This window comes from Mycteria americana, chromosome Z (genome assembly GCF_035582795.1).
Source record: "Mycteria americana isolate JAX WOST 10 ecotype Jacksonville Zoo and Gardens chromosome Z, USCA_MyAme_1.0, whole genome shotgun sequence".
NCBI classification, from domain to species: domain Eukaryota; kingdom Metazoa; phylum Chordata; class Aves; order Ciconiiformes; family Ciconiidae; genus Mycteria; species Mycteria americana.
In genome coordinates, this window is record NC_134396.1 from 63,584,050 (window position 1) to 63,605,167 (window position 21,118).

The 21,118-nt window shown below is 43.3% G+C and overlaps 1 protein-coding gene across 1 annotated transcript in view; it reads left to right on the forward strand.

Annotated features, from left to right (window-relative positions):
* Window positions 1–15,821: 15,821 nt before the first annotated feature.
* The window catches only part of DGKQ (diacylglycerol kinase theta), a 103,809-nt gene continuing 98,512 nt past the window's right edge, over window positions 15,822–21,118 (forward strand). Inside the window, exon 1 of the mRNA XM_075526761.1 lies at window positions 15,822–16,078. Coding sequence (XP_075382876.1) covers window positions 15,877–16,078 — 202 coding nt within the window. The 5' untranslated portion in view covers window positions 15,822–15,876. The remainder of the gene's footprint in view (window positions 16,079–21,118) is intronic.

Genomic DNA, 21,118 nt, shown 5'->3' on the forward strand with positions numbered 1-21,118 from the left:
TTACAAGAATAGGAAGGAGAAACAATAACACTGCCTTTGCTTTAATTTACATTTTTGCTGCAATGTGGGAACAACTTCATGTTCAAAATTCTGGGCTTGATAATGTGTACATAGAAGCAAATTCTGGGTTAGGACTATTTAAGAACAGCTTACAAGAGCTGCATAATTATGCGGATTTAGCCAAAGTGATGTGCTGTTTTCAGAAGTGAATAAAAGCATACAAACTTGAAAAATCCTGTGCCTTTTCCTCTTCAGAAACAGTGGTTTTCAAACATCAGTTACTCTGAAAGTCAGGAAGAAGAGGGAACCTTTGTGACCTACCTTTAGCAATGCAGCTGAAATCTGTGCGGTCTCCAGTCTTAAATGCTGTATTAACCCAGGTTGGTGGAGGCCTAGATGTTTCATTAAATGTGTCTTTCTGCAACTCTAGATAGAGGAAAGCAATTACTGATTCTGCTCTACTGAGTTCCATGAAGCATCTTGTGAGTTAAGATGTGGAGCAAATTGTCATTGTTATGCTGACTTGACTGTAACTGAGATAATTTTTACAGAGGTGATGGCCACACCTCAAATTTCAGAATAATTTCTGCCTTGCAGGGAAGCATTAATATAAAACCTAAATTTGTTGTATGCATTAAATATCACTGCTGCAGTGTTTTGAATCAACTGGGATGGCAATTTTAAAGCTGTCACTGGTAGAAATTACGTAAAAGCAGTTTGACATAAAGTATGGAGGTATTACATAGAACACAAGGGTAATGTCAGAACAGTTGTGGTCAATTGCAGTCAAGATAATTTTGAAGTCAATTACAGTAAGATTGTTTAGAAAAATAAACATCATGTAATGATCCTCCAAATGAAGAGTGTATGAACAAGTCACAAGGAATGCTTTGTGAATAAAAGCAGGTTAGAAAAAGAGGAAACTGGACCAAAAAGAAAATGTGTTGAAATTCAAGACAGGCACTGTTAGTAAAATGAGTAGGAAACCATAAGTAAATAATATTATTATCATAAAAATATGGGTTAACTTCTGGATAGATTCTGCAAGGGTCAATAGACTAGCCATAAATGATGGAAAAGGCTTGGAGTAATTAATTCAGCAAATACTGAGCTATTTTTGCACTGGCTAAAAACTCGAAGTCTGGAGTTCAGCCTGATCAGATCCACACTGCTGTAGCTGCTCAGCTTTCAGTGGAGCTGTTGTGACTTACACCAGGTGAGGCATACTGTCACTTTTCACTTTTATAGACTGCTCAAACAGCACTTTAGCCCTGCAGTGTGGGACTTAATGTGCAAAACTTTCTGTAAGCCTCTGGGGGGCTGGGCTCTAAATCAGGAGGCAAAGAGCTGTCTTTCCCACTGCCTCCGCGCACTAGCAGTGGTCAAACAGCACAAGACTTTGCTAAGTAGAAAGGACAGTGTTCTTCTTCCTGTATCCCTCGTTGCTAATTTCTGAGGGGAAAAAACTTCTGGACATGTCTTACTACCTTAGCGAAGGCCGTGCATTAACATATGTCCTCTGGAGTCCCTGTGGATAATAATTGTACTTAAATGGAGCAGTTAAACTCTTGCTCTAATAACAAATAAAAGCTACTACATTACTAATGAAAGATACAAGAACAGCAGCAGGAAATATTTCACTTGCCTTAGGTGTCATTCATCTATGTGTGTATTTAATCCACCTGCTGACAATTTCAGTGCTTATTTAGGCCTTATTTGCAAAATACCATTTTTACCCTTGGACAACTCATTCAGTCATAATAGCAGGTTGTGCCAAACTTTTTCTTCCACAACTGAGAGGAAAGCAGAGCCAGGTTCAGTGCAAAAGCTAAGAGCTGAGGCTTGCTATTCTTTTCTGCTTCCTATTTATATGGAGACGGAGGAGGAGGAGGAGAAGGAAGCATCTGGAAATAAATCTCACTAACCTCTCTAAAGTATAGGGGGTGATAGAAAAACTTGTTTTCAACCTGAAATTCATAATTTTCCAGCTGTCTGTCTTTCTCTCCTGTTATTATCCATTTCAATATTCATGTCAGAAGAACTTTTGATATAAGTCCTAATAATTTTTCCAAAGTGTGAAAACGGGAATATTCTTCTGTTACTTTGAAATTAACTATTTGACACCTGTATCAAAAGCAAACACTTCATCATAGCTGTAGAGAACAGCTGGCACATTATAGAAGGCAATAGAGAACGTGCTCCTTGAAAAGAAGTCTATATTTTATACCACCTATACATGGTTGTTGTGCTCAAAGAGCATTAGATGCAGAGAAAAGCAGTAGAAATTCCTCTGCTGCACCCTAATGGTAGGCTGTGTTTGTCCATAACATTTCACTTATCTTTATGCCTGAACATGACTGATTAACTGTTCTTAACTACTTTTCAATGAAAAGTTGGATATTGCCTATTTTTTTCCCCAAATGTTTATACTAGTACTTTGCTTTTTGATTTCTCAACTTTCCTGCAGAAAGTTAACATTCTGAATAAAAACAGCAGTCACAATTCAAGAATCTTCCACTTAGTTTCTTCCAAGGCTTCCTGACCAGACCAGATCACTTGTGATATGGCTTGGTCCGGACGGATGTTTCTCTGACATATTTTCCTGCCTCTGAGGGCAGAGAATAATGCATCATGAAGGACATACCCTGACCCGTAGCAGAACTGAGAGCACGGAGCTAAATTACATCTCACACCAGGCACTGCTATTTCTGTTTAAAAAGTTGTCTTTTTTGCTGCTTTGCAAGTAGTCCAAATCTTTCCGTACAACTAAGCCTTAATTAAGATCTACTTCAGTGCTTGCACTAACCACCTGGGCACCCACTGAACATAGCAGCTGAAGATAACATAGTGAAGAAGACAGAGGTGGGTGTTTAATTTTATCCTGTTTCTTAGCACAACATTTAGATGCCACAACAGTGGGTAGTCCTCTACTACTTCTCTGCGTGCAAATAGTACCTCCACTGTTGCTCCCTCCTTCAGTGAACAGACTGCCTCATTCACCACAGACCTTAATCAAAAGCTGTGGTTGTGCCAAGAGCAATCTACCCAATGGGACTTACTATGAAATGTTAATTTGAATGCTACCAGGGTCTCAATACTTCATTTCCATCAGTGAAATCCCATTCACCTTGTTTTTTAATGCAGTATCTTAACTGACTACAACCACTGAAAATCTATTTACTAAACACTGATGAGCTATTTCGGTCATGTTCCCTATGCAAGCAGCTCCTGAACAGCCAGATTTAATTCTGTGGTGCTTTCAACATACACCAAGGCTAAGCCTCTTTTTAAATGTCCACCTCCTAAAAGCATTTAGCATTGGCCTGAGGCAGCTCTTGTTATAATTTTGCCTTTTAGGAGATTTTGTAAATGTGTTATTTGGAGGGTAATGACTCAAAGGGGCTATTCCACACTCAAGTCCCATCTGGATAATCTTGTTCCACACTAAAAATTACACTGGCAGTACTTAGTTTAGTCCATTTGCAAAGAAAACTTACCTAGGCTACAGAACCCTAGTTCTGGAGGAGGCATTCACATGAAAGTTAATGGAGGAGTATCTGCTGTGCTTTTAACACTACACGCTGTTATTTCAAATCCTCTTTCCTCTGGCTACACCCCCAGGCAAATGGCAAGCCGTCCTAAAATCCCACCCTGAAGTCTGCCTTCTCAACCTGAACATAATGCTAACACACTGGAAGGAAGTGTTGAAGGCTGTTTTTTTCCATATGAAACTAATTTAGGATTAAATTGCCAAACCTCAGCAACTATTTGATGTGTCTTTGATCTTTGAAACTCTTGTTAATGAATAATTGCGATGATGCATTTAAGTATTTGTTGGTAAATTGAACCTCTTAAGCTTTCAGAAGCAAGCATAAATGACTTTATATTCCAGTGTTCTGGCTGGGCATCTGGGAGTAGAGGAGCCTTCCAGGAAGATGTAATATGCTGCTTTATGTAAAAAAAAAACCCAAAAAAAAAACCAACCACAAAAAACTCAGAGTTGTTGCACTTGTTTAGTGAAGAATGGAGTGTAGCCTGAGTGCTTTGGAATGTGATCATTAAAAAAAAGGTTACAAAAAACCCAAGAAGACTTAATTTTCAAGAGAAACATTTTACTTGGGTGTGTGAGTTAAACCGCTCTGTAGATACCCTTTATTTAGGTTAAAGTACTAAGCATCCAGAGCAACCTAACAGTTACTGATATTAGTAGACTGACTCCCAACAAATCCCAAGCGCCTGCAATGGCACTGCCTGGGGACTGAAGTATTTTTGAGGTTGAGTCCAACTTACAGAAATACTCAAGCTGAACTGATTCTCTCATCAGCTGAGCAGTGCTCATGGAAGGGGAAGAGGCTGACGTGGTGCAGAAGCCTGGGAGTCCACTGCAGCCAGAGGTCTTACCAGGAGCAGCATAGTGGGCCAATGCAGTGGTTTGTAAGGAAATTCCTGGGCTGAAAGGCAACGGCTCTGTTTTGGTGGTCTCTGAGGGAAAGCCAGGCTGGAATCCAGTGCTTAGACTTTCATGATGCCAGCGGTCTCTGGTGGGAACCTGCAGGGTTCACAGCTTTTCTGTCTCATGACCAGCCTTGCACGAATGACACCTGCGGGTGAGTCCGTGGGCTGGGGCTGTACAGACGAGCTCTCGGCTTCTCTCCCAGGGCTTGCTTCCAGGCCTGTCATGGCTTTGGTGCTGGAGGTGCTGGACGTGCTGGAGGTGCTGGACATGCTGGAGGTGCTGGACATGCTGGAGGTGCTGGTGCCTGTCCCCATGCTGCGGTGTGCAGGTGCAGGATCCCTGTTAACTTAGCTATGGACCGCGCTTTGATGTTGAGTGTTCGTTTCCTCTGGCTGCTGGGGAATTTGAGGACATTGGCCTGCAGGGATAAGTGCCACTGCCACATTGACTTCCCTGTCTGACCCTCTGGGATGTCATGCTGTTGCCTGAGCCGTTGGCTGCACAGCACACCTTGAAAGTTTCTGTTTTACATCCATGACTGCCTGTTGGTCCTGTCCAGTTATGTCACAGAGCACACAAGTGGGTTTAATTGTTTTACTTGCAGTATGGATTGGAAAATTCACACTCTTCCTAAAATCTTGAACTGAGTTACATGTTGTGAGGTTTTGTCTGCATAACAAGGTGATAGAGCAGGTCAGCAGCCATGCTGGGAGAAAGCAAGGAACTGCTTTAACACCAAAGTTGGATCCAACTTTGAAGTTGCCCCTGCTCTGAGCTCCAGAGACCCCTCCTATCCTGCATTGTTCAATGAAATAAACACCTACAAAACACCTACAAAACCAGTTCTTGCAGCATTCACAGTATATATCTTTCCATGAATCAACCCTGGACTGCGCTGAGCAGAGCCCATTTTAGTTACAGACTTACTCTATTATAGAGTAGAAGGAAATGTAATGGTAACCAGGGGGAGCAAACAGGGACTTTGCACTTAACAGACCAGTTTTTTGTTGTTCACAGACAGAGATAGGCTTCTGCTCCTGCTTGTGTTTTCCTCATTATGGAGGACAGCAGCTCCAAGTCACTGGTTTCCTGGTCAGGGGTGTTTGCTCCTGCTCAGCTGGACCCCAGGAGAGCAGTGATCAGGCTGGCGAGGGGGGGCTGGCCTTTAGCACAGCAGTAGCGTAGCAGGGGACACCAAGGGGGCACAGATACACTGCTGGAGACTGTGCGGGACAGCTGGAGCCAGTATGATAGCACACCCCTTAGCACCAGCCCAAATGCTGCTCCACAGGAGGATGGCGGGGCCCTCCAGGTGTGGGGTTATAGGGAGCGCCTGGTGCCTCTACCCCAGGGCCGGGGCTGGGGTGACACCGGCCTCACCCATGGGATGTCAAGGTCTGGCTGAGATGCAGGGCTGCCTGGTGCAGAAGCTATGGGAGAAGGCCAGCACACCACGTAGCATCAGGGAGGATGAGCAGGAGAGCAACCGGATCCTTCCAAGAAGGCACTTGTGCAGAGGCAAGAGCTGGAGCCCTACGCTGCTGTGACGGGTGCACCCACTCTGACTGAGGGAACAGCACTTTGGTTCAGGCATCGCTGATGAGCAGGTCTGACTGAAATGAGCCCTGCTGTGCAAACCTTGAGGATTGTGCTCGGCCTTTATCTTCTCAGGAACCAAGGAGCCTAGGCCACGCCTTATCAGGAGCTAACAGCACCAGCCTGAGCTGGGACTGGACAGAACTACCACTGCTACAGCTGCACTCCTGCACGTACACCAAAGGGGAGTTGACTACGAGTCAATCGCTTTACGCTATACATGTCTGTTGCCCCCCCGAGCCCGCTGAGCTCTCCTGTACGGCAGCGGGCTGCACGGCGGTGATCTCCCCTTGGGCAGGGACGCCTCTCAAGGTTACTCCTCAAGGCTGAGAGACCCCTTACCCGACATCTGGTATCTACAATGAGGTAAGCACATTTTACATTAGGCCTAAAAGTATATGGTATGCTAGCAACATTTATATATCCAGCTATAGCTTACTTATTAGAAGTGTAGTAAGTAGTAGAGTGACCGCCATCCAATCACCATCATTTTAAGTCATTGTAAAATTGTCAAACCACTGTTTAATTACCATTATTGCTTAATCACCATTTGATTACTATTTAATTATCATTCAATCATTGATTAATTATCATTTGATCATCGTTCAGTCATCAATAAAACCCTTTTAGTTAACCCCACAACGATAACTTCTCTTCATAATTCACCTGCGACAGCTGTGTAAGAGGTGGGACTACGAGCTAAAGGCTATGCTTGACTTTGTAGTAGGTTGGGACACCCAAGGTGGGAAGGTTGGGAGCTTGTGACTGCTGGCAGCAGGAGAATGGCTCCTTCTGCTCATGCAGATGTGAACTGAGGGCACTCAGGTGCAACACCCAGAGAACAAGGTCGGTCAGGAAGGCACCTGAGCCTGAAACACATGTCCCCTCATGAGGACAGAGTGAGTGATGGTAGCTGGAGCCTCTACTTTTGCTGATCAGACTTACTGTCTCAGGAGGTTTGCTGCTTGCCAGGGCCTTAGATCTGGGAGGCTTTTGTCCAGCCCTTGGACCATCACCCCTTGTCATCCACGTGGGCACCACTGACACTGCCAACGGAGCGTCTCACGTGTGACCACATCGCTCGGGTGTCTAGGATGAAGGGCACGGGAGCACAGGTGGTGTTTCCTCATATTCTTGCTGGTGAAGGAGTGGATGCATCCTGTGGGCTGACAGGTTCAATCAGACGTAAAGAGAAATAAGGCTTTATTAAATGGTATTTTATATACCTGGTTTCTGATACGCAATTAGAGTGTAGAAACAGAAGCTGCAATGTGGTTTTAACAACTTCAGACTTGTGTTACATGGAAAATTTTTTTTCAGCATGCACAACTCTTACCAAACCTAAACAGCAATCTGTTATTCTATACATGGGTGTTTCTGCATATTTTGCAGTTCAGAATGCACTGAGTTAGCTACTCCATTCATAAGAATTGCTTACGTTTTCCCTAGGTCCAGAGACAACACATGATTAAATAAATTAAACTAACAATCCTTTACAATAAATAAATCAAACCCTAGTTGGTTTTTGGGTTTTGTTTTTTTCCCCAGAGAAGTGATTCCTTAACTCGGAGCAAATCCCTTACATTCTTTGTCAGAAAGTTATTCATGCTCAAATGTAAGAGCTGGAAATAAGCTATTAAATGTTAAAAATCAGTGTATTTGGAGCACAAATGGCTCTCCTGTCATATCATCATATTTGCTAGCTGACTGGACATAAAGCTTCAGCCTCTTGACCTTGCTGTGTTGTTACACATGGTTTTTTTCCTTTCAGCTCTGATATGGCTTATTATTTACAAGTCTCAGTTTTGTTAGCAGAACCAGAGAAGCTCCTGAGATAGCCAGAAGTGTAAATGCCAAAATATGGTATGAGGTCTGCAGTTATTTCTGCCTGTGATAAGTGTCTACCTTTTTGTTAAACACTTAACTAATGCTGACTATAATGATTTTGTAAAAATAGAGCTGTATTAATTGATGTTATCTCTGTAGGTTTTTCCCCCACAGGAGATGGATGTATTTAAGCTGAAGCACTTTATTCTGATCTAAGTCTCTGTACCCATGTGTAGAGTGGTATATTTTATATATAAATATTAATACATAATATATAATTTATTTTCTGGAGTTCAAGACGATAGACCTTTTAATTTCCCTCTTTTTTTTTAAGCTTCTGTAGTCTAATGTGTTCTTTATTATAACCTTTATCTGAAAAGGTATAATCTCTTAATCTGGCTATATAAAGAATCAAATCAAATATTGAAGGACATACCAGCTATCTTACTGCATAACTTGAAACTGAGCCAGAACTTTGTGTTGGCTTTCCATATCTGAGCTTTTGCTTCTTTTACGCAGGGGTAGTTGTCAGTGCTTTTAACCAACAAGTCTGCGCTTGATTTATTTCTAGTGTGATCAGAACAATTGTTTTAAAAACATTTTTTTTCAGGAAGTAAGCTGTAGAGCTATTATGAAGCAAAAAGAAAACTAATTAAATGCTAGCTACTTACTAATACTTTTTTGTAGTGTCGGTATGAGAAGTTTCATTTCTCTTTCGCTTTCCATTGCAGGCTGTAGAGTGCACAAACATGATCTAATATTTTCCTTGTCTCTTCAGCTGTGAGATTTTTGCAAAAAAAATGGTATCCTGTTTAAATAAACATCAGGATTTGCTTTTGTTTCAGACATCACCAACTTAAATTATGGACCGGTGAAAAACCTACAAATCTGAAACTTCTCCTGCCTAGAAAGCTGATACTTCATGAGCTATTTCTACCAGATTATCCCTCAATTTCCAAATACTGATGTGCTTGTTTAAACCAAACCAACCCCCCCATAGCCCTTCCTTCCTACTGGCTGCCAACAGTAGGACACATTCAAAGCCCTGCCTGTGTCTTAAATTCTTTGTTCTTAGTTGATTTTAAATTTTATTTAAATTTAAATAAACAGTTAATTCTAAAATGTAACAGTTTATTTTAAATTTTCCTTTTCTACCTCCACATATACTTCATGTCATGCCTCTCTTTCAATGCCTAATGGTAGGGAAAGAAATTCGGAAAATAGAAGGCAGCAATATAGAAGATCCAGCTAAGCTCAGAAAGGTTTTTGCTCAGAACTCAGCTGTGAGATGGCATACCATTGGATTTCACACCTCATTAATACGTAGAGAAAACTTTAAAAACAGAAATTTAGCAAGCTGATATGGCATTTGGGAAGCTAATGGCTCTCACCCCTGTTCTACGAGTGGAGGAAGGTGTTTGGAGCTCTCCGAGAAATCAGGAAATTGGAAGGTCATCAGAGTCCATTTTTTCAAGAAGCTCCATCTACCTATTTTAGGCTGTCACGTTCGGTCCCACTGCTTCAGTAAGAGCCTCAGTCAAAAGAAGGACTGCTAGTCTTGACTCTCTTCACTGTCAAACCTGCCTCACAGGACCACAGAGCTGCGGAGGCTGGCAGGCCTCTGTGGGGTCATCTATCCCACCCACCGCTCAAAGCAGGGTCACCTACAGCAGGTGACTCAGGGCCATCTCCAGTTGGGTTTTGAGTATCTCCAAGGATGGAGAGTCCACAACCTCTCTGGACAGCCTGTTCCAGTGTTTGACCACGCTTACAGTAAAAAAAGCTTTTTCTTGGGATGTAAACAGAATTTTCTCTATTTCAGTTTGTGCCCATTGCCTCTCATCTTTTCACTGGGCACCACTGAGAACACCGTGACTCCATCTGCTTTCCACCCTCTAATCCCATATTTATACACCTTTATAAAATCCTCCCTATGCCTCGATCTGACCTGATTATTTATTGTCAGGTTTTTGCAGCTTGCTTACAAATAAATTGCTTCATGAAAGAGTTGAGTAACTGGATTTCATCGTACTGAGTGTCAAGAAAGCACTGGTACGATTTACTGTATTACTTAAAGGATAAAATATGATGTGATATTGACAGCACATAAAACTCATTTAATCCTGTACGTAAACTGGTGGCAATGTACCACAACTTGCACTTCTCAGTTGTATCAAACGCTATCTGTTGCAGTATGTTCTCTGCCTAGATACAGAGAGTACAAGAAAGTTACAAAAGGTTCAGAAGATCCAAGGTGTAAAGCTTGCTCAATTTACAGAATACACCTCTACCAAGCCAAGAAACTTGTAAAAATGAGGATTTTCCTGTATTGCCTGCCCTAGAGTTGTATTACTTGAGTTTAATGAGGTTATAGCATACCAAGTACTGCAAAATGTTTATCGGGGTATAAAACTAAGTATATGATCTTTTCAGAGGCATTACATTTTGACCCTTTTTACTAATCTTGTCAAAACATAGAAAATGGATGCTTTTAGAATTTTGCCTGTTTTCACCTGTGTGGCACTTCTTTATTTGAAAAAAAGTATATCTAAGAAGTGGTAGTTTGTTCCTGTTTGTTCCATCTTTCAGTTTTCAGTCTGTAGAGAAACAACTCCTGCATGAACAAAAAACCCCTCATATTTACTGTAGCTTGGAGATTTTTGCAGATCTTTTGAAACAGTCCATTGAGCCATGATGGGTATCTCATCATTTTATATATACTTATACATATATATATGTATATACGAAGACTGGAAGAGCAATATTTAACAAAGGCAATCCTTTGATCTCTATCAGCTCTAGATTTTACAATTAAAGCATAAAGGTAGAAATTAATTCTTCACCTATTCATGGATATCTGTAGTCTATGCTAGAGTATGTGGGAATGTTGGTTCTGAATCGAAGGCTTGCTGGAATTCCACAAAATCTGCTAAACTGGAAATGCTCCAGGATATTTATCCATGAGAATATAGGATTTTTTAGCGTTAACCAAGATGTTCAAGGTCAGGCTGGACGGGGTTCTGCTCAACCTGATCTAGTTGAAGGTGTCCCTGCTCATTGCAGGGAGGTTGGACTAGATGACCTTTAAAGGTCCCTTCCAACCCAAACTATTCTATGATTCTATGTTTTTTCCCCATAATGTGCTTTGACTGTTGATGACATTGGGTTTTCTGAAATGAGTTCCAAAGCAGATCTGAATATAAAGTTGCCTTTTGACTACAGTTTCTGGAGGATGATCCCCCTCAGATAACCTGACCCAGACAGCGTAGCACAGCTTTGCCACAGTAAGCTGCTAGCCAAGAACACACTGCTGTTTAAAACGGGTGATAATTCTGTCCCAGCAGAACTGTTGGAGACAAAGAGTACTTGCCTGACTTGACATAAATATGTTCCACCTTCACATCACTAGGACTGTGACTATAACTGTGACCCTGACCAGCAGTGGCCCTTTTGCATACTTTGCTATGATCCAGCCACTTCAAACTGTTTCTTTAGTCTGGCTGGTTTTCTGGTTTGACACTTGTAAAACAGGTAGCTGCTTTTATTCTTTTATTCTTTGTAGCTGCACAGGTTCCTGCCATTGTGAGAGTGCAGACAGTTATGCTGGTTGCATGTAAACTCCATCGTCTTTGGCTCATGCAAACTGCTGTTTCTTCTTCAAAAAGACTTTAACTATCACTTTTTTATAAAGATCAGCATATACCCTCCTTATAAAGAACACCTTGATAGCTAAAAAAAAAACACCAAAAAAACCCCCACCTGGAATTGCTTGCAAAAGCTGGAATTGCTTCCAGCTATCTTATCATTCTTCTGTTTTTGGATGAGTATCTGAATGCAGACATAAAGGCAGCGAAACCTTGCAGTTAAGATGACCATCTCCGAGTCAGGAACTGATATAAAATCCCTCTAGTGAGCTATCACATTTATGAATGTGACAGCTCTGATAATAATTCTTTATCTCACTCTTTTCTACTGTCTAGGACCACATCCCTGCTACACACATGAAATGGAAAGGATGGCTAGTATTCAACTGCTACCATATTCCGTGACTACTGGCAGCAGAGGTGGTGGCAGACTCGGCTGAAGACAATCATCAGATGGTTTAGGTTGTTTTGACTAGTTAGGCTGGTTGCTCAGAGATAAGAAGGGAAGTTAAAGCACAAGTACAGGTCACACATGCCTGTGTGTTATAGCATATAAATATGTATCTGAGGAGTCAGATATTAAAAAATAGCCAAAATCTCACATGCTCATTTACATCTTAACAATAAAAACTACCATTCCACAGGTAACTTCTAGGAAGGAAACCCTGTGACTACCCTGCACTGGCAGATGATGCAGTAATGTATCTGAATTACTTGTTAATTGAATGCATTTTCACAATTCTATAAAAGGATGTATTGATTACTTCCTCAGGCTTTTGAAACAGGGCCAATTTCTGATGCCTTTATAAGGCAGTTCAGTGTATTTCCCTGATCATAGGAAAGATTTGTTCACATGAGCTTCAGCTTTCCAACTCTTGGGCCTCTGTCTCTCGAGAGGGGAAGGACTGTTAGATCCATACAAAAGAAAGGCAGTTCAAGAGGACAGTCTATGTGGAAAAGAAAGGCAAGACAGACCAATGGAACAGGTGAGGCAAGATACTTTGTAGACAAGTTCTTGAAGAAAAGGAGGAGAAGAGGCCTCTATAGTTAGGTGAGAATACAAAAACATGGGCTAAGCACATAGGGAAGGGGCTTCCTCTCCTAAACAAGGACGAATGTCCCAAAGAACAACTCTGGCAAACAGCACTGAACTCCATCTAAAAAACCACTGGCACTTCTAATCTAGTTACAACTTTTGTCATGATATAGTCAAACTCAGCTTCGTTGAAAGCACTGAAATAGACTGCATGGGAGTTGAGGCAAGCAGACACCATGGCAAAGACTGCTTCTGTTAGTCTCAGTTTCCCTTTCTCCATGTTCAACGGGAATTTAAATGCACCTGTAGTCACTCTGAATTCAGGTGTCCTCTGTGAACGTCTGCACTCTCAGCTGGTGTACACAGATATAAAACTCAAGGAACTGTGTCAGCTTATACCAACTGACAACATAGCCAGAACTCTAAGAGGGTATTTGTATGTGTGTTTAGGTCCATTCACATTTGAAATGGCCGAGTGTAACATTTTGAATCATAGGATCATGGGATAATTCAGGTTGGAAGGGACCTCAGGAGGTCATCTAGTCTAATTTTCCTGCTCAAAGCTGGGTCACCCATGAGGCCAGACCAGGTTGGTCACAGCTCATCCAGTCATGTCTTGAAAACTTCCAAGGATGGAGAGGGCATAAGCCCCCCAGGTAACCTGCTCCTCTGCTTGGCTGCCTTTAGGGTGGAAAGGTTTCTCCTTACATCCAGCCTGAATGCCTTGTTTGAAGTTCTGCCCTTTGTCTCCTCCCAGCATGCACCACTGTAAAGAGCCTTGCTCCATCTTCTTGAAAAGCTCTGTGTCTCTGTCGGTACTAGGGAGCTGCTCATAGGGTCCCCCTGAAGCTGTCTCTTCTTCAGGCTGAGTAAGTCCTGCTCCCTCAACCTCTGCTCACAGGATAAGTGCTCCAGCCCCTGAGCATCCTGGTGGCCCTCCACTGAGCTTGCTCCAGTTTGTCAATGTGCTTCCTGTATTGGGGGCCAAAACTGGATGCAATACTCTAATGAGTGCTGAGGAGACAGGGATAACCCCTTCTCAGTCTCCTGGCTGTGCTCCTGAACAGCCCAGGGTGCTGTTTACCCTGGTTATTGCCAGGGTGCACAGCTGGCTCATGTTAGCTCATTGTCAACCGAGACACCCAGGACCTTTTCCAGAGCACTGCCCCCCTGCCTGTCTGCTCACTTCTCCCGCCTGTCCAGGTCCCTCTGGATGGCAGTGTAATGACTGTTCCTCCCAGCTTGGTGTCATGTGCAAACCTGTCAATAGTGCTCTCCGTCACCTTCTCCATGTTGTTGATAAAGATGCTAAATGCGACAGGTCCCAGGGGACACCCCTGCAGTACTCCTCCCATTACTGGCCTCCAGGCAGAGTTCAAGTATGACCCATTAACCACTACTTGCTGAGCCCAACTATCCAACCAGTTTTTTACCCATCTAGTTGTCCACCCATGATGGACCATAATATTCCGCCTTGGATACAAGAATATTGTGGGAGACCATGTCATAAACCTTGCTGAAGTCAAGGTTCTACTGGTCTCCCCTCCTATGCAGATCTACCCATTTTGTCATGGAAGGCAATCAGGTCCGTCAGGCATCACTGACCCTTGGCAAATCCATACTGGCTGTCCCTCCCTAATCATCGTCTTCTCCTCCATGTGCCCAGAAACGTGTTGCAAGAGGCCTTGCTCTATGATCTTCACAAAGACCAAAGTGAGGCTGAGTTTGTGGAAGATAGGACCTGTCATTATGGGCTTCGGCTCATTCATGGTGTTCAGCAGGCACACGTCTTCAAGGGAATGGGTGTCACACTGCTTCCCTCTTCCCCGTCCTCTTGTGTATTTGGGGCTCCATAAAGCTCTATAGTATCTTAGGTATGTTTTCTAAATCATGTTTGTAGGAGCCATTAGAAATATTTCAAAGCTGTTGTATCTAACTGCTCACTCTCCAACCATAAAAAGGCATACCATGCTTTCTTTAGTCTCTAAATTATTTTTACTGTTTCTCTTTGAACCCGTCAAATTCTTCTCGCGTCTGATCATAGATATGTTCATATTAACAATATGGAAGGGGGATGTAAAGTAAGATTAGTAGAAACTAGAAGAGCTAAGAAATTTTAGAAGGACTTCAGTGTTGGTGTACAGGACGGCAGGATGGTTTATTAAACCTTTAACCAAAATACAAATAAATCAGTCAGGGATAAAAATCTAAACTACTCTTTTCTTGTCTGTCATGGCTTAATGAAGGTACCTAGACGTTGTTTCAGACAGCTCAGTGGCGATTCTCACTTAAGACGAAGCTGAGATCTAGGACCCAATCAGACAAGTGGAGATACGGACAGCATACATCTGTATACCCAAAATACAAAGGCATGGCCTCCTTTCTTGTCCCCACCTACTCCAGCCACGACACTTTGCCTAACAGTCAAAGAAACAGAGGCATTTCAGAGGCAGAGGAGACTAGCAACAGGGAAACATCCCGGTCTGTAAATGTTTTCAAAACTAGCAACAAGAAGGCGAAGTGAACATAAGGGACAAAAAGTGTTATAGTGGAGAGAGACTGCTAGGCAGAGCCCTTTATCTTTTCTCATAAAGGCAAAGATGTTGAGAGTAGAAGGCAAAATCTATGGCAAAGCATCTTCTTCTCCCAGTGCATCATCAGAAAACTTCTTGTGACGGAGCTTTGTGCACTCCAAAATTGCTCGAGGCTGGGGCAGCGAAACTATACAGTTTAACGTCACGGTGAGAAACTGGAGGTCTTTTCAAGCTTCACAGTTTTAAGCTGCAAACCGAACCCGCTGCCTGTTTGTGATGAGACCTTCTCGCAAGCCCGTCTTTCTTCCCTGCCTCAACGTTTCTCCCCGTGGCTTTGCCCTCGATTGCAATGCACCGGCAGCAGGGGCAGGGCACTGGAGCACGCCCGTCTCGCCGATGCGGAGGGGCGCGTTCTCCAACGCCTTCCACCTACTTCTCCGGCGCTCACCTGAACCTACGCGCCCCGTGCGCCACTCGCGCCTGGCGGGAGCGGGGACGCCTCAGGACCAGCCCAGACCTCACCAGAGGCGCCGGGGAAGGGGCAGCACGGCGGCGGTCCCGCGGACGGGCCGCTGGCGTGAGGGGAGTCGGCGGGGCGGCTCCGCGGCCCCCTCAGGGCGGGCTGCGCGGGGCCGCGGCGCCTCCGGCAGGCGGCAGCGCGGCGCCGCCCGGCGAGGCCCTGCCGGGGCGCCGCCCCCGCCCGCCCCCCGCCGCCGCCGCCGCCGCCGCCTCGGGCGGAAGCGAGGGCGAGCGGCGGCCGGTGCCGCGCCGCGAGGAGCGGGCATGGCGGACGGGACGCGCTCGCTGCGCGGCGGCAGCCCGGCCTCCAGCCCGGTGCTGGGCGGGCGGGGCCGCGCCGCGGCCGTGGCGGCGGGGATGAGCAGCCCGCCGGGCCACGGCTTCCGCAGGGTGACCCTCACCAAGCCGACCTTCTGCCACTACTGCACCGACTTCATCTGGGGGCTGGCCGGCTACCAGTGCGAGGGTAAGGGGATGGAGGAGGGCGGGCGGCGGCCGGGCGGGAGGTGGGGCGGCCGGCCGGGGAGAGCGGGGGGCCAGGCCGGCCGCGCGCGGCGGGGCGGGTGTCGGTGGTGCGGGACCGGCTGGGAACGACCGCCGCGTCCTGGGCGAGGTGGGGGGAGGTGTTTAAAAATGCCTAAAAATGCTACTGCTAAAAAGAATAATAATAATAATAATAAGCCACATTCTACTAAAAATATCACAATAGTAATAGTAAAAATTCTAGTAATAATAAAGTCTAACAACAACAATAATACTAAAAAGTCTAATAATAATGGCAAATTCTAAAAATAAAAAACTCTAAAACCAGCAATAATACTACAAATTCTACTATTAATCACAAATTCTAACAATAAGTTATAATAATAATTCTAACAATAATTCTAATAATGACTGCTAACAATAATAATAATTCTAACAATAGTTCTAATAATGAATGCTAACAATAATAATAATTCTAATAATGAATGCTAATAATAGTAAATTCTGACAATAATAGTAATAAAAACTCTAGTAATAATAATAACATTTCTAACAATAATAATAAAAAATCAGAGGTGTGGCACTACCTGCTGTGTGGTGACATGGGTGTTTGCCATCATCCAGCACTGCCCCTGCCCATGCCAGGGTGGATCTGCTGCGAACCCCCAGCCACCATGGTGGGCACTGCTGGGGTGGTCGGTGGCTCGCAGAACAGCCATCCCGGGGTGCCATTATCTGCCGAAATGCCCGATGGCATGTAGGAACTGCAGCCTACGTGGAGTTTGAACCTTTTAAACCTGGGCTGGTGCCAGGGAGGGGAGAAGGAATCACTAGGTCTCCTTGCTGGCCCCCATGGCAGCTGAGGTTCCTGGAGGCAAGAAAATTAGTGCTTGTTCTGATGCAGTGAAACCAAACGGTGTCGTAGGGAAAAGAGGGGTTCTCCATGTCCTGCTTCTTAAAAAAAAAAACCAACAACCCACCCAACACCTCGATGTCATCTTGAATGTATGCAGCCCAGACAGCTTGGGTTGCATCTCCAAGACCACGTCTGGAGGAGTCGGGTTGTACAAGAGCCTCATTGTTCTGGTGGTATCAAACAAGGCCATGGGTGTAGAGCAAGTACCCTGCAGTGCTTGAAATAACTACTGCCTTTTGTCATTGCTGTGGGTGAAGAGGGTGCGGGATTCAGTTGGGTGGAAGTCTTGTTCTTGTGTGGTGCAAGAATGGTTTTATATTTGCTTAAAACTTTGCTGAGAGATGTGTCGTTCTGTATAGCAGAAAGTTACTGCCTACCCTAACAGCAAAAAAGCCCCGAACTCAAGCAAAAATTCCTTAAGTTGTGAAAATGCACAAAGCTAGTCTTTTAAAGTCTTTTATTATATCACTGCCTTAAAAAAAGGCAAATTATTGGAGTCACAAAAGTGGGCATTCAGGTGCCAGTTTTGTTACTTGAAGAGCTGAGCGGCTTTCGTGTGTTAACAGGTAAGAAAATGTGAAAGGCTTTTGTCCAGGATGTCTCATGTTTTTTCCATTCACATACTACATACATAAAGGTAGCGCATAGCTAGCTATAAGTTGAATTTAGGGTCTTCTCCTAGTTTGAAAACTGCACTGACAGTTTGTGGTCTGGAATTGTTTTTCCCCTTTGGCTTTTCAGGCTGAATTTAGGGTCAGGATCGTTAACACCACTGTCTAATGACGGGTGCCAATGCCGCACTTCCAAGCTGCACTGTTAAGATACCTCTTTTAAACCTAAGTCCGAAACCTCCATCCCAAACAAGTCGTGTGCTTGAGGGGTAATGAGAGAGAAAACATGCTCTTAGTCTTCATTAGCTGTAACATTGCCTGCTCAGAGTGTGGGGGAAAACCCTGTAATGTCACCTGCCACATCGGTGTCTCCTTTGAGTGAGGAACTGTTTTTTTTTTGTTTGTTTGTCTGTTTTCAGCCAGCTATGCTCAGTGTCATGTTTGTCTTTTTCAACAACTTACTGCTAAACAACAAATTTCAAAAATACCTGATGGGTCATTTGCTGATGGTGGCTGCTTTTGACAGCCATGTGTACACCTTAGTACCTTGTTGAATAGCTTGGCAGCTCGTTCTTTCCAAGGTGTTTAATAAATTCTGATATGATTTCTTGAATGATATTTTAAGTAAATTCTGTTTAATAATTACCACCTTGTTGCATTTGTTTTAACTAATGGAGTTCGATCATTGTTCTTTAGAAAGTAATAAAAGGGTGATCTCTAGGAGTGCCAGGCTGATTAAAAATAAAAAAATAACTCACCCAGCTTTTAGTGAAGGAAATGTTTGCAGTAGACTGGAAAAACTTGGTAGCTAATCACTATCTCTTTTTTCTTCTCCCCAGAGGGACTAGGGTTGCAGGTGTAATTGCAGCTGAGCTGATGTTGTCTTTGTTTGGACCCCTTTTGATAAACCACCTATAGGCTTTGAAATGAAGCTGTTGAGTGGCCTTTTTCTAGGTTTGCAATCGTTTCTGTTCCAAATCCGTGGGGTTTGAGGTGTTCAGTCTCCTGATGCTCTTTGTGTTGATGTTCCCTGAAGTTGGTCTTGATCAAAACAGAAAGTTTACAAACTTTGAAGGGAACAGAACATGCTGATAAGACTCCATTAGTTAAAGAAAGTAGAAAGGAAAAAAAAAAAAGCTCCTGCCTGTAATTATTTTGAGTAGTGTGGCCTAAATGACCTGGATTTGACTTTTAATTGTGATCATGCTTTTGACCCTTGGAAAATGGCATCTTCTATATGTGAATGGTCAGGTGTATGGAGTTTTGCAGTAAACTTATCAACTATTTGGCAGGCCGGCACATGCCCATGTGGCTTACATGGCTGTGTAGCAAAACCACAAGAAAGTATAATGAATTCTTAACACATTCTGGTAGTGCAGGCCAAGATAAGTGGTCCTTCCCTCTTCTTGTGGACTCTGAAAAATGCATAGAAGACGTGCTCTCACGCTCTCCGTACAAGGCACAAGGTGTCCTGGATCCAATCCCTCTGTTTTAAAGTAAGATACTGCTTCCCTCTCCAGTTCAAGGCCAGTACTGCTGTTGCCAGCACTTTGTACGGGACAGGAGGTACTCCTGGGGAGAGCTGCAGCTCTCTTGCTAGATTGGCAAGGTATTTTTATGAGTGAGATTTTACAGGGAAGTCAGTAGTCTTCCTATGTGGATTAGGAGTCCAGTAGGGTCTGAAGATGTCACTGTATTAAGCTTTTGTGCACATATTTGTTGTAATCTCAGTCAACTAGGCTTGCAGCTGTGGTTTATTTTTTCTTTCTTCCCTCCCCCCTGCCCCAAATTTGTTTTCCGTAAACCCTTTGTAAATGACTCTTATTTTTCTTGCCACTTTACTCTTTGTAGCTGTCACTTCCTTTGATAAGTGTGTATGTGAAAGAATAAGTGATGTTTGGATTGTAACGTGAAATTACTCTCTCATATTGCTCTTGCTTTCCAAAGCCTGGTAATTTCAGTTTTGAGTGGGTTTAAATTTCCTCAGGCTTGGCAAGGAAGAAGCCGTATAAGTGACTGGGTTGCTGTGCATGTGTGTGTGCACGTTAAAAATGAAAAATATTAAATATATGAAGTCTGTATAAGAAAGAGAGTTGAGTTCTCCTTGGTAGTGCACAGAGGAAACAATTTCATACACTAAAAATATAGCTAGCAGATCTTTTAATTTGGAGTTTGGAATTTATTTTAGCCACCAATAAATACATTTCTTTTCACAGTGCTTTTTCTTTTTCCATAAAAGCCTTAAAAAAAAATGTAGGAAGAATTGTGAATCTGTACATTTTGGGGGCTACAAATATTTCCAGTGCTATAAATCTTTCTAATGCAAACTTGGTTTGGTTTATTTTAGCCAAAGCTAAAATGTAAGGGATTTAAGTAACAAGCAAGTTGGTTTGCAAATTTAACAGAATTGTTCAGCCATGTTTACGTTATATCTATCTATCTATCTATCTATCTATCTATCTATCTATCTATATCTTTCATTAGAGCATTTATTGGAAGCTACTGTCAGGGACTTTTTGGTATGTCTTGTGTCTTTCTACTAGGGAAATGTCATTTGAACAGGTAGGGTACTTGTCTTGATATGAAGGCACTAAGTCAAATAATACTTTGGGAAATAGCATCCTTGTTTTCTGTTTTTGTATTTTTGGGGGGGTTTTGTTTGTTTGTTTTTTAGGGTTTGTATTCTAAGGAGAACCTCCAAACTTATGCCAAGATGCAGAAATGCCTATTTCTCCTAATCTGGTTTAGACGTTTGCTGACAACACTGCAGGCCTTCCAGAATAAAATGTAAATGGTGAATTGGAGCTATGTTTATCAATCTCTGACTTAGAAAGCCAGCCATAAAGCTGCTGTGATTCATACAGGCATGTCCCAGACATGGGCAAGCCATGTTGTGCCTTGTTGGTGTAGGAGAACCTGGAAATGTTTGGCCAGCATCTCTCAGTGGTCTGGGGATGCACGTTCTAGATGTGTTTTGAATGGTGTCTACTCCATTTAAAGATTGCCCTAAGTAACTGGAGTTAGGTAGAGATGGTGTTTTTTAGTTTAAAGCTGGGAGTTAGACCAACGGGAGTTTGTCTCTGTAGGGATATGGAAATAGTAGCAGGAAATAAAGGGATGAGGAGCAATCCCCTTGAACTCTCATCCTTTCTGGGTAGTTCTGTTGTTGGGACAGGGAGCTGGAACATCCTTGACCCTGCTGGTTCCGCTCAGCTCCGTTTTGAAGGAAGTGAATGATGTATGAGATTCCCCAGAAAGTCCTAATGCTTGCAGTTCAGAAGGAAAACAAGTTTTTCCTTCTTCTGATGACTTTGGATTGCTTTTGGTGCATTTTGAATGAAAAATAAAAGCTGCAAGAAGGTAAAACTGCAGTAAAATCTTGCTTCTATCCCACGATCAGTTTGAGTTTTCAAGACTTGCTTGCTTTATTCTTTAAGTGGGTTCCTTGTCAGTAGCAGGGCCTTTCCGTGCAACAATGAGATGTTTGATGTTGAGA